Genomic DNA, 14,015 nt, shown 5'->3' with positions numbered 1-14,015 from the left:
TATATAATCACCACTAATTGAACTATAAATTTTATTGCTCTTTTATCAGCCATACCATTTATCACCATAATAGTATTTAAAAGCAATTATCAATAGTGAATGAAAATTATTTTCCTTCTATAAGTGTATATATATATATATTATATATATTATATATATATATATATATTCATTTTTTCTGATCTTTCTGATGCCGAAACTTTCAAACAAGTTATGTACTTAATCTTTGTGCAGGTATTAAAATTTTTATAATGCCCTAAACTTCCATAAAGGATTTGCAAGCAAACTGCAGGTGCAGGTTTCCTTTACAAGTTGAAAGTGAATACCTTTCAAAATAAACTGATACTTTTAGAAATTCTGTAAATTTTACATAAAACTTATCTACAAGCTTATACGTGGAAGAATCATATCAGAAAAGGAGATATGAAAAAATGGATTATAATTTCATAATACTGCAAAGAAAAATATATAGGAAATATTAAAAAAGTGAAAACAATCTTTGAGCAATTTAAGAAAAATTATTAAAAAATTATTTGTTAGTAATATCTTTTATAATTTAACACTCACAAAGCAATAACAAAAGCAAAGTAAAAATTCAATAAAGAACCCATGAATAATATTTTTGAAATGCATAAGCATAACATGTAATATAAAATATAGAAATTGAATGGTTTCAATGTTTCTCAAATTTAATATTAGAAAAGACAAGAAATATGAGGCATTGAATTATATTTTTGATAAAATGAAATTGTATAAAAGTATGCAAATGTTCAATCGTCGAATATGTAATAATAATTATTACAATGATCATTTGTTGTTAAATTCTTAGTCATTCATAAGTTTCAATCAACTGCATAGTTTCTCATGAGATCCATTTATATCTCCAACTGAATTTAACTATTGTTTTTATTAATTAGACTATTTTGTAAATAATTTGACTGATAATTCAAAATATGTTGCCAGACAAATTATGTAACCAAAATAATTTATTAATTTGTACTGTAATGATAGTGAAAATATTTGAAGTCCTACACTTGAAGGAAATGATTTCTTTAAATAGACATTGGAAGTTTATTAAAAAATATTAAAGTTTACATAAAGTGAATTTTTTATTTTAATTTTATTAATTAGCAAGTACATACTTTCAATGAGCTACAGAATTTATTACAAGAAAAAAAAACTGAATAACTAATAAAATCCTGATAGTATTAATGTAATTTGTTCATTTACTTTAATTAACTGCTCTTAATATGTAAAATTAGTAAATACAGGTGCATATATCACTTCATTTATCGACTTAGAAATTATTTCATGTACTATTTGAATAATTTTGAAAATCCGAAAAATTAATGAAAATTAATTTACCAAGTAACAATCATATTTATTAGCACATTTGATAAATTAAAACAAAAAACTGATTAATACTAACTATTAACCATTAATCTTAACCACTACTTCCAAAATATTCAAAATATTTAATTAACAAATACGAATATAGTATTTATTTTTCTATCAGGAACCTTTTACAAAATTTGGTAAAATTTTAAAAAAATATTTAGTGGAAGTTATTAATTTTTTTAAAAAATATTCGTAATATTTAATATTAATTAACATTATAAAAAATGCACAAAAGTTATGTAAATCATTATGTAGAATAAATCTTTTAAAATTGAATTATTTATCGAATCACAAATGTTTAATTAGGATTTATCACAATTAATTTACTAAATTATTACTATTTTTACGTCGAATCCACATCACATTACAAAACCGTTTACGTACACATTTTTACAACTTTATATTTTTCCAAGGTAAGTAATTATTTTGTAGTTCATTGTCGCTATGCTAATTATTGGCGTAACAAGGTGGAAGTAATTTTCAAGCAATTGTAATTATAAATTAAATTAGATATGGGAACAGAAAAATATCGAAAATAATTAACTTTAATAAAAACTATATTGAAATCTACTGAAAAGTGAGACCGTTAACCGATAAATCATCATACAAAGTTTCGTGAAAATACTCAAAAAAATTTTTTTAACAGTACATTACGAAGAAACGGTCAGGCCAATCTTTATCAAAAACTGATCAGTACCATTCCCAACAGATATCTTACGATATGTTTTCCAATTTTTAAAATCCAGTACATACTTCTATTTTCCTTTTTTTCTATTCTTTTTGACAATCTATATCTCAACAAAATGAAGAACTACCTCGATGGATGCAATCCTTAGTTTTTATTCTACTCTATATCATGTACAATTAATTTTATATCTCATGAAGATAAATGATCAAATAAATATAATTGAAAAAAATAAATAAAATAAAATCAGTTGGAGTCTTTTGCACAAACGTTGTCAAATAATTATGCCCTTATGTATGGTCATTATAAAAAAACTGGTGTTCCGATCAGTACGAGTTCAAATCAAGTTTCATCAAATGGTTCTTAAACTTTTAAAATCAAACTTATACAATAAAATTAGCAAATCTGATTTTTGGACAAAACAAGTTCCTTCAGGAAATTAATAATATATGTGGCAAATATATCATATAGGGGAGTTAGGGGCTTATAGCAACATGAGTAAGAAGTTGCAGGCGTTTTGCAATAGAATTTTAAACGAAATTCAAATATTTTTTAGTTTTGATTGTACATGTACAAGTAGACCGTCATGCAAAATATGGCCATAGCTACTGTTTTGCAATTAACAGAACTGTGCAGGTCCGTCATTTTTGACATGTAATATAAAATGGTATTACCATAAAACTACAGTTTGCATTATTTATTATCGATCAGTTTTAAGTTGTATATAACTTAATTTAGTTCAAATTTATCGATCTTTGATATGGTATTTATGAAATTCATATATCTAAAATATATTGAGTTCAGTATCGTTACACATTTCAAAATTCAAGCTCCACAAAAATGATTTGGCCCACTGTTTTAATGCAAAAAATACAATAAATCAACCGCTAATAGTAGGTTTATGAGATTTTAGTATGTGATTTCAGGCTACAAAAACTATCATTATACAATCATCAAAAATTGAAAATAATTTTTTTCAACAATTACGAAGAAACGACTCGGCTGATCTTTACCAAAAACTAATGAACACGATTCCCAAACAATATCATTCAAACAGTTTTTGAATTTTTAAAATCAATTCAAAATTGTGTATTAAATCGTAGACGGAAATTTTTTCTGCTGATTACAAAGAAAGGGCTTGAGCAATCATCGTGCATTGAATGGCTTTTACATTTTTTAAATTGAAGTTTTTAAGCAAAAGTCGACGAAAGGTCAAAAATCGATTCACATAATACTTTTCGCAAATTTGGTCTCATTCGATTCAGAATGACTTGAGACATCGAGAGAACAACATTGGCAAATCGGATTTTTTTCGCAAAAGCAAACTTTTCTTCAGGAAGTTAAATATAACATTACTTTACTACCCAATATTTGACCAAATTTTAAATAAATTGCTTTTGATTAGTTTAGGAGAAAATCGGTTGTGACAAGCAAAGAATAAATATAACCTAAAGAAAAATTCCTAAGAAACGGCTGGGCCGATCATCGTACAAAAACTGATGAACGTTAGTTGTTAACGAGTTACATCAAATGGCTTTTTGAAATTTTTGACAAATTTGCCAAGTCGTTTCTGAGAAAACGTCGACGAAAGGTCACAAAATCGACTCACATAATAACACATACACACGGGACACACACACACACATACACATTTTTTAAATTTGGTCTCATTCGATTCAGAATGACTTGCAACGACGAGAAACCAAAATTAGTAAATCGGATTTTTTCGCAAAAACAAACTTCTCCTTCTAGAAGTTTGGGAACATTACTATCCAATATTTTGACAAAATGTTGAATACGATTTTACAATTCGGAAGCATATATGTTTCTTAACCTGGCGTATATGTTTTAGTATACTTTCAGAGTAATTTAGGAAAAAATCGGTCGTCAATAATTATAAATATAACCTAAAAACAAATGAGGAATATATTAAAGAATAATTCCTAACAAATTTGGCTCGTTTATATATTTACAAAGAATTTTTACCATGTTGACATCATCTATTCGGAAAAATTACGTATCAAATAAACAGTACGTTGTTCTAACCTGAAATATTTTTAGAAATGTTTTGACAGCGGCGCGTATCAAACAAACAAAACTACGTCTGATAATTTCAATTACAATCAATACGATGAATATAAATGAAAACTTATCAATATATATATAAGCGTTAAAAATCACTTACTTTGGTCGTTATATTAATTTTATTCAAAATCAAATCCCTTTTCTGCCGCTCGAAAACAACATCTGACGTTTCTTCCGCGAATGCCGCATTTCGGTCTTCGGCAAAAACACTTCTTTTCCTTAAATTATGTCCATATCCACTATCACTAAAATCACTAGAGTATCCGTGTAATGTTTTATAAGTTTCACTAATTGCCACTTGTACGATTATATTAAAAATTAATAGAAATAGCACACAGCGTCCTACTCGGGCGGCCATGTTTTCAACAATGACTTGTCGTGGATCGTACCGACAAAAACGACTGCTCGCTGCGTGGACGAGAGAATGGCTCATGCGAACGGGGGGAACGGCGAGATGGTGTTCTTAAGTGGAAGAGACATTGCTGGAAAAAAGAAAATGATGATTAGAATGAAGATAGTAGATAAATATTTTTATTTTTGTTTTTCATATTTTTTATTGATGACTATTTATGATGAGTATTAATTTTTTGTAAAATGCATTAATGAACTGCAAGATGTTGTTCTTAAGTGGAAGAGACATTGCTGGCAAAAAAGAAAATGATGATTAGAATGAAGATAGTAGATAAATATTTTTATTTTTGTTTTTAACTTCCCTTAGAGTAAGTTATAGTAATCGCAAAAAATCGAGAATGCATATTTTTATATATCTTAACATTTCAGAGGTTTCTGAACATTTTGGCATACCTTAGAAAAAATTGATGTATGTGTGTGTGTTAATGTGTGTGTGTGTGTGGGAACACGGATCAACCGATTCAAATAATTCAAAAAACATTCGATTCGTATTGATAAGGAGACATGCTGATTAGTTTTTGACGAAGGCAGGTATAGCAGTTCCGAAACTACGGGACAAAAAGTGCCAAAACGGTAACTCAGTTTTTAAGTGAACGGAGCGTCCGATTTTGATAATTCAAAAAACATTCTACTTGTATTCACAAGATGAACAATTGATTAAGTTTTTAAAAAGACAGTTCCAGCGGTTATGGACTCTCAATAAAAATAAGTTTAAAATATGTCATTTTGCGGTCAAAAATGTTTATTGGACATATGTACATTAAATTATCAGATATTTTATAGAGATTTTAATAATGTCTACACATTTTGTGTATTTTTTTGAGTTCGGTACCAAGATTTTTAATAACGGTACGGAAAGTTCCAGCAATTTGCCTTAAGGCACGATGCCATGCACACCACTAGTTTATATTTTTATTGGTGCCAGAATTAATCATTTATCAAATGTATTAACCGAAAGGCGAGATGGTGTTTTTAAGTGAAAGAGACATTGCTGGAAAAATAGAAAATTATAATTAGTATAGGGTATGCCATCTAACATTTTTCATTTTCTTTTTTTTCAACGGTCAGCCGAGGCTTTTTTTCTTCATTTTTGAATGAAATTATTATAATCATTATTAACTGAATTAATTTCATTATTAACTGAAAGGATTGCTCTTTCAAATAAAAAAAGAAATTTTAGAAAATATTCAGTAGTTTGTAAAAAAAAAATTATTTGTCGGACTCTATATATAAGGGTAGTAGATAAAGATCTTTATTTTTGTCTTTTTTCGAATTTGTTCATTGATGTCAGAATTAATTATTTATCAAATGCATTAATTGAACCTATGATATAACAATAATTTAATAAACTTCGAAATATACTAGACAAATTGATTGAATTGATTGAATTGATATACAAAAAGTGATATATATATATAATTGATAGACAAAAAGATATCTTTAGCACAACATGTTAAACCAATTATCTGAAGCTAGTTTCATATAAATCCTATTTTAGTGTTATTTATTAATAAAATTCAAGTTATTATGGAAAGCTATAAATGATTCATATATTCCTTTTGTCCAAGAAATATTGCCAATAGTTTTTTAATTTCCCGTAGGAGTTATAGTAATCGTCCAAAAATTTTGGCATACCTTAGAAAAAAATGATATGTCTATGTGTTTGTGTGTATGTATGTATGGATACAATTTTTTGTCGGCGTTTTCGGCAGCACCGATTGACTGATTTGAATTGTTCAAAAAACATTCGATGCCTATTCATAGGAAGATGTGCTGATTAGATTTTGACAAAGGCAGTTCTAGTCGTTTTGGAGATACGGGGCAAAAAGTGTAAAAATGGATATCCAGTTTTTGCGAAAACGGGTTATCCGATTAGATTGATTCACAAGTATTCGATTTGTGTTAATGGTGAGGCGTGCTGATTAGTTTTTGCAAAGGCAGGTCCAGCCGTTTGAGAGATACGGAGCAAAACGTGCGAAAATAGCCGTTTTTAAGCAAACGGAGCATCCGATCAGAATAATTCCAAATACATTCGATTTGTATTGAAAGGGAGACGTGCTGATTAGTTGTAAATTGTAAAATTGTAATATTGTAAAATTGTAATACAAAAAATACCAGTTTTTAAAAGAAAGCATTCTAAAAGCACAATTAGTTTTTGGAAAAAGCATGTTCAAACGGTTCCAAAAAAAAACTATCAAAAACGTTCAATTTTTTTAATAAAAAAAAATGCTTTCAAAATTAAAGAAAAACATCTTTTTTATTGAATTCTTTTTAAATATCAAAAATGATTTGGTACGGAAAGTTCTAGTAATTCACCTTAAGGCGAACAAAATCACAATTTTTTTCACACTCTGAGCCTAAAGCCTTTTGAACTTTTGTTAACATACAATTTAAAACAAAAATCAAACGTCGAATCAATATAAAAAATATAATTAAATCATTTTGATAAATTAGCGCCCAAACTGATATCAAGCAGCATTGATAACATTTTTCACTTGCAATATAGATCTAAATATGCCTCCAAGTGAAAATTGTCCTTCGCCGAAATTGCTGCATCATGTGACAAATAAGATACCAGTATTAGATAAATTCTAATAAATAAAATACTATATCAAATATAGAGAGGTTAACCAATGGGTTTGGCTTCTAATATCACCACAATAGCTAAAAGATTATTTCCGTTTAAAAATAAAAACAATAAAAGTATATAAGAATCTTGTCGGATATTAGAAGAATATCATAAAATATAGTATATCATAAAGATGCACTTTAATCCATTTAGTACAATAATGTTCATTAGCACATAGCTAGATTCATTTTGTACTTTTTCTACATTTGCTTTGCTGCCACCATGGTACATCACCAAAAAATAACAAAATCAGAAAAGAATAATCAGGCAATATATTTTATTATCGGTTCATTGATGTTAACAATCGCTGTATATTTACTTTATTTGATGATATTTTATCTATGATCATGTCACATGTGTTTTGTGTCTCATATGCTTTCACAATGGAACAATATGCATGCATCACAATCAGTACACATTATCACATAAAATCGCATAGGGGCAATCTCATTTTTGAACTAAATCTAATTATACCCTCATGTTACGAAAATCAAACAAATACAGTAAAATGATAACGGAAATTGTCTTTTTAACATAAAAATAATTTTATACAGGGTGTCCCAGAACTTAACGTCAAGCCGAAACAGGGTGATAGTATTGACCCTAACTGTACTGAAACAAATTAGAAAACTAGTAGAATGCATGACATGGTGCCTTAAGGCAAATTGCTGGAACTTTCCGTACTGTAATCAAAAGTCTTGGTTCGGAAACCAAATTTACACAGAATGTGTACACATTATTAAAATCTTTATAAAATATCTGATAATTTGATGTAACATATGTCCAATAAACATTTTTGACCGCCAAATGGCATTTTTTTAACTTATTTTCAATGAGAGTCCATAACCGCTAGACCTGCCTTCCCAAAAATTCGATCAGTTCTTCATTTTGTCAATACAAGTAAAATGTTTTTAGAATTTCTAAAATCGGACGCTCCGTTCTCTTAAAAACTGAGTCACCGTTTTTAGCACTATTTGCCCCGTATCTTCGAAACAGCTACCCCTGCCTCTGCCAAAAACTAATCAGCACGTCTCCTAATCAATACAAATTAAATGCTTTTTGAACAATTAAAATCGGTTCCAACCGTGTTCCCGAAATCGTCGACGAAAATTTGTATCCGCGCACACACACACACACATGCACACATGCACACACACATACATCTATTTTTTCTAAGGTATGCCAAAATATTCAGAAACCTTTGAAACGTAAAGATATATAAAATTTTTCATTTTCTATTTTTTTGCGATTTATATAACTTACCCTACGGAAAGTTAAAAAATTTCTCAGGTTGTTTGGAAATTATGAGCTTTTAAGTGCAACCTAGAGCTTTGGCGAAATTATGATCATTTTTTGGTTATTGTGGTTGAATTTTATTAATTTTGTTTATTTAAACTTTGAAACCGTAACTGTGAATAACATTTGTAGGACCACAGTGATAAATAATAACACATTTGACCCAAGTTTTCAAGAATTAGGACTTTATGTTGAACTATCAATCTAATTTTTTTAAAAACGTTCGACCCTAAGACCCATTTTTTAAAAAAATGGACTAAAGTGTGTTCTCAAATTTCATCAAAAGTTGGCGTATTTAATCAGTAAAATACTAGATAATTTTATAATTGAAAAATTTCGAGTAAAAATATAAAAACTTAAAAACAACACGATAAACCAGTGGTTTCCATCCTTTCCAATCACAACCAGTTATCTCTTAAACCAGAATAAATGTTGTGAAGCAAATTTAGAAATGGTTTTGTATTTTTTTAAAAAAATATTAAATAATTTATATTGATAATTGATAAACTGGTATTACATAAATATAATATAAGTATATATCCTTTTTCCCATGTGAAGATATTATATTCGAATATTTCCATAACCTTTTCCAATCTCCTATTAATTATTTTAACAAAATAATTGTTCTCTCAAATGTCATTAAAATGTCATTTGCATCCAATATTTTAACAAAGTCATAAACTAAAATTTCAAAAAAATCTTCATGTAATTTCATTTACAAAAAATGATCTAGACAAAAAAAAATCGTCAAAAATGTAACTGAGAAATGCTCAAGAAAGTATTATGGATAAACATACATATATTCGCCAAAGGTTAGTCAAAAATATATTATATGTAAATCTTACTTGTTTCGTAGCATAGACCAGGTTTAAATTTCTACTTTAATGTTTATTATTATTTTAAAATTTCTTAAAAAAAACATTATAACTTAAATTTCATTTAAAGAAAAACATTTCGACAATAACATGCGCGCTTTGCACATGTTTTCAACCTTTCAAATGTCATGGGGTATAAATTTACTTAATTTATTTTAAATAATTTTGTGATAAATGATAAAAATAGCAGTATTTTCCAAAATACTATATTTCCGAAGGAGAAATTTGTTTTCGCCAAAAAAGCCTATTTGGTAATTTTATGTTTTCACAATGTTCAAGTCGAAACCAAAATTGGAAAAAACTATGTGTGACCTTTTCGTCGATATTTTTTCAAAAATGGCGGCACCTATTTTGAAAATTTGAATCCATTCAATAAAATTCCATAAAAATTTGTGTTGTTTTTTATAATTAGAAGAGAAGTGCAAAAATTTGCATCAACGTTTTCGCAAAAAATCCTGAACTGATTTTGAAAATTTAAAATCCGTTCGAAAGATATCAATTGAGAATTGTACTGATTTGAGCCTGGTACTTTGTGGTTATAATAATAATTAACATGATTTTTTTCCGAAATTTCAAAAGATTTTTAGCAAAAAAAATCGTTTGACAATAAAAGTTGACGCATGCAGATCATTTTTTTTTTTTGAAAATTCTTGTAAATCCAGCATAACGTTCTAAAAAAAAGCATCAACTACTACTTATCTCTCAAAGAAAAATTATTCGCCTAAAATAAATATAATGACATATGTCAAAAATTTTAATCCAAAATCGTTTACGTTTTATTTTAAAAAACTAAATTACTTTTGATGAAATTATTCTAAATTACAGTTAAATTCCAATTTTCAAAATTAATTCAGTAAATCTTCACGCTCTTTGTGCTATGTGGCTGCCTACAGGTTAGAATAATAGCAGAATAATTTTTAGTTTTTTTTATAAAATTTTTGATAGAAACAATCTGGATAAATGCCACTTACAACGAGTTTCTGTTATTTATTAACTTCCTGCAGGGTAGTTATAAATAGGCCAAAAATGAATTTTTTTGCATTTCTCGACGTTTTGAAGGTTTCTAAACATTTTGGCATACCTCAGAAAAAATGGATGTATGTGTGTCCACGTTTTCGGGCGCACGGATCAACCGATTCCTATTGATAGGGAGATGTGATGATTAGTTTTTAGCAAAGGTATGACCAGCCGTTACGGAGATAAAGAGCAAAGAATGCAGAAAAAAGAAAATAAAGTTTTTAAGAAAACGGAGCATCCGATTTGAATAATCTAAAAAGCATTCAATTTGTAATGATTGGGAGAAGAGGTGATTAGTTTTTGGCAAAGGCAGGTTTAGCCATTTCGAAGTTACAGAGCTAAATGTGCAAAAAATGGCAGTTTTTGAGAGAACTAAGCGTCCGATTTGAATTATTAATAGAACTTTCTGCTTAAAAATAATTGCATTTGGAAAAAAAATGTTTCAAATTTACTAAAGTTCTAATGTACTTTAAACAAATAATTTTAACTTTGCCATTCGGTTTATATAATTTTTGTAAATATTAGACAATGTTACAGTATTTATAATAATCTATTTGAAAACATTTAATATTCCTCGAACATTTCGTTTCGGTACGGGAACTTCCAGCAATATGGCACGATGCCATATACCACTAGTTACTTTTTATTTACTAATCAATAATCCAGTAATTGAATCGTAATTTATTTTTAGATTTATAGAACTTATAATTAGATTAAAAATAAAATAAAAACAAAAAAAAGTGGAACACTACGAATTACTAATGACAGTTATTTTGTAGCTAGTTCAGATATATGTAATCTTTATAGAACTAGTTACAAAATAACTGTCATTAGTGTGAAAATCCCTAAAATATTACTTATTGTTAAAATAGAAATGTGTAGACTGATTCACTTCATCCATGGCTTGTACAACCTGATCAAAAGTATTGATTTTAAATCATTTGTTGTCCTTACTTCAACGCAGGTTAAGTTGTCACTGATGATTTCTTCTCATTTTAGGTTTCGCAACGGGCCAAATACTATCCGAGCCCGTGACCACGAAAATAACATCAGCCTGCCAAAATCACTTATACAACGTAGCCTCTAGTTGCATGCAAGGATGGCGCCAGACCATGGAGGATGCCCACGTCCACATATTATCTTTACCCAACGATCCCGAAGCCGCATTCTTCGGGGTCTTCGATGGTCACGGGGGCGCTAAAGTTGCCCAATATGCCGCCAAACATCTTTACCATCACATCGTACGAACGCAAGAATACAGCCAAAGAAATATAGCCAAAGCTATGAAGATAGGATTTTTGGACATGGATGAGGCGATAGCAGAAGATCCTGAGACCAAAGAGGAAGCTTCCGGTAGTACAGCAATTACTATTCTGATACGGGACCAGACGTTGTATTGCGCCAATATTGGAGATTCACGAGCAATTGCCTGCGTTGGAGGCCAATTGGAACTCTTGTCCTGGGACCACAAACCAAACAATGAGGTCGAGTTCCATAGAATTGTCAAAGCCGGTGGTTGGGTTGAATTTAATCGAGTCAACGGTGTATTGGCGCTATCGAGAGCTTTTGGCGATTTTGTTTTCAAAAACAACATTACAAAAACCAGCACGGAGCAAATGGTCACTGCTTTTCCGGACGTGGAAATTCGTCCACTGAGTATTGATTGGGAGTTTGTAATAGTAGCTTGCGATGGCATCTGGGATGTCATGGGAAACCAAGAAGCCTTGGATTTTGTAAGGGATAGGTTGGCTGCTGGATTGAGTGTTGCAAGTATTTGTGAGGACATGCTATCGCATTGCTTGGCTGTCGATGGAAGACAAGGAGCGAGAGGCAGTGACAACATGACAGTGATCATTATATGCTTTCTGCACCAAAGGCCGTTTAGAAGGATGGTAAATAAATTAGGAGTGAACGGACAGAGGCAATGAAAAAAATCCTATTAATTGTAAATTTTGTTCTCAGTGAAATATACACAATCAACATGTGTCAATCTATTATTTACATCTTTTCACTTCGAGTGAATTGTAGCTTTTATTTAGAAGACTGCTTATTGACATGTTCTAAAAATGCAACAAAATCCTGGCCTGGGTGTACCTACAGCAGTGGCAGATCGCGGGGGTGGGTCACGGGAATCATGACCCCCCCCCCCCTGAGATTGTCTTAAGACTTAGATAGAATACTAATGCAGCAATAAAATTACTTCATAATGATTTTATTTATGTATTTTGTTACCAAACACGTTTTATAACTTCAATATGTAACTTATTATAGACGAACGGCGGAGTCAAGGATTCCCAAAAATTTAAGGATTTTCTAATCTAATTTCTATACATAATTCAATTATATGACCCCCCCCCCCTGGCGCCAAAGATGGATTCGCCACTGATCTACAGACTTGAATATAGAATGTACATCACAATTTTTTTACAATAATGCTTAAAATTAAAATGCATCTTGTTTTTGAACACTTGCGTTTTAGGAAAAAAAAGAGCAAATGGCACAAATTAGGACAAAAGTATAATTATGAATGGGAATTATAGAATTGTAAAGTCTAGTAATAATTACCTGATGCTGATTTTATCACAATATACATTACTTTTTTTAGAACTTGCGTTCTTAAGAAAGAAATGGCTCAAATTAGGACAAAAGTATAATTAAGAGTGGGAATCATATAACTCTAGATCTTCCCCCCATAAAGTAGTGCCTAACGGCGGATTCCATGGAGGCAAGAGATAAACGGCAGTTTTAGTTAATAATGAGTGTAACATACCCATACAAAAGACCTAGTCTAGCTTTATAAAGAAAGAGATTACTTATTCAAATATTGCATTATTTTGCAAGCCCAGACGATTAATTAAGAAAGGATAAACAGGTAATATGATATTATTGGTTTACTTTAAGTTAATCATTTATGAAGCAATGAGTATTCATTAACTTCCCGTAGGGCAAGTTATAGTAATGGCAAAAAAATCGAAAATAAAATTTTTCATATATCTTTACGTTTCAAAACCTTCTGAACATTTTGGCATACCTTAGAAAAAATGGATGTATGTGTGTGTGTGTGTGTGTGTGCGTACATGTATGTGTGTGCGGATACAAATTTTCGTCGACGATTTCGGGAACACGGATGAAGCAATTTGAATAATTCAAAAAACATTGATTCATAATGATAAGGAGACGTGCTGATTAGTTTTTGGCGAAGGCAGGTATGGCTGTTCCGAAGATATGGGGCAAAAACTGCCAAAAACGGTAACTCATAGTAAGAGAATGGAGCGTCCGATTTGAATAATTCAAAAAACATTTTACTTGCATTAACAAGAAGAAGAACTGATCAATGATTCATGAAGGCAGGTCTAGCGGTTTTGGAGATCTAGTAAAAAAAAGTAAAAAAAAAATGCCATCTGGTCAAAAATGATCATTAGACATATGCACATCAAATTATCAGATATTTTATAGAGATTTTAACAATAAGTATAAATTTTGTTTACATTCTTATGGGTTCCGCACCAATGTTTATCCGTTAGACGGCAACGCGGCGCTTACGCGCTTTGATATTTCGTCTCTATGCAGTTAAAGCAGTACGATTGCTTTGAAAAAAAGTTTAGAATTTCCAAAATAT

The 14,015-nt window shown here is 29.9% G+C and overlaps 1 protein-coding gene across 1 annotated transcript; it reads left to right on the top strand.

Moving 5' to 3' along the window:
* The first annotated feature begins 10,256 nt into the window (after positions 1 to 10,256).
* Positions 10,257 to 12,324, top strand: LOC113383539 (probable protein phosphatase 2C T23F11.1). Its single transcript, XM_026621798.1, has 2 exons — positions 10,257 to 10,272; positions 11,396 to 12,324. Exons 1-2 carry the CDS (start codon positions 10,257 to 10,259, stop codon positions 12,322 to 12,324), a joined length of 945 nt encoding a protein of 314 aa, XP_026477583.1.
* Positions 12,325 to 14,015: the final 1,691 nt, after the last annotated feature.

This window comes from Ctenocephalides felis, unplaced genomic scaffold (assembly GCF_003426905.1).
Source record: "Ctenocephalides felis isolate EL2017-DRISC unplaced genomic scaffold, ASM342690v1 CF-g0.4_SCAFFOLD_03570, whole genome shotgun sequence".
NCBI lineage: Eukaryota > Metazoa > Arthropoda > Insecta > Siphonaptera > Pulicidae > Ctenocephalides > Ctenocephalides felis.
This window is presented reverse-complemented; position numbering and strand designations above follow the sequence as displayed.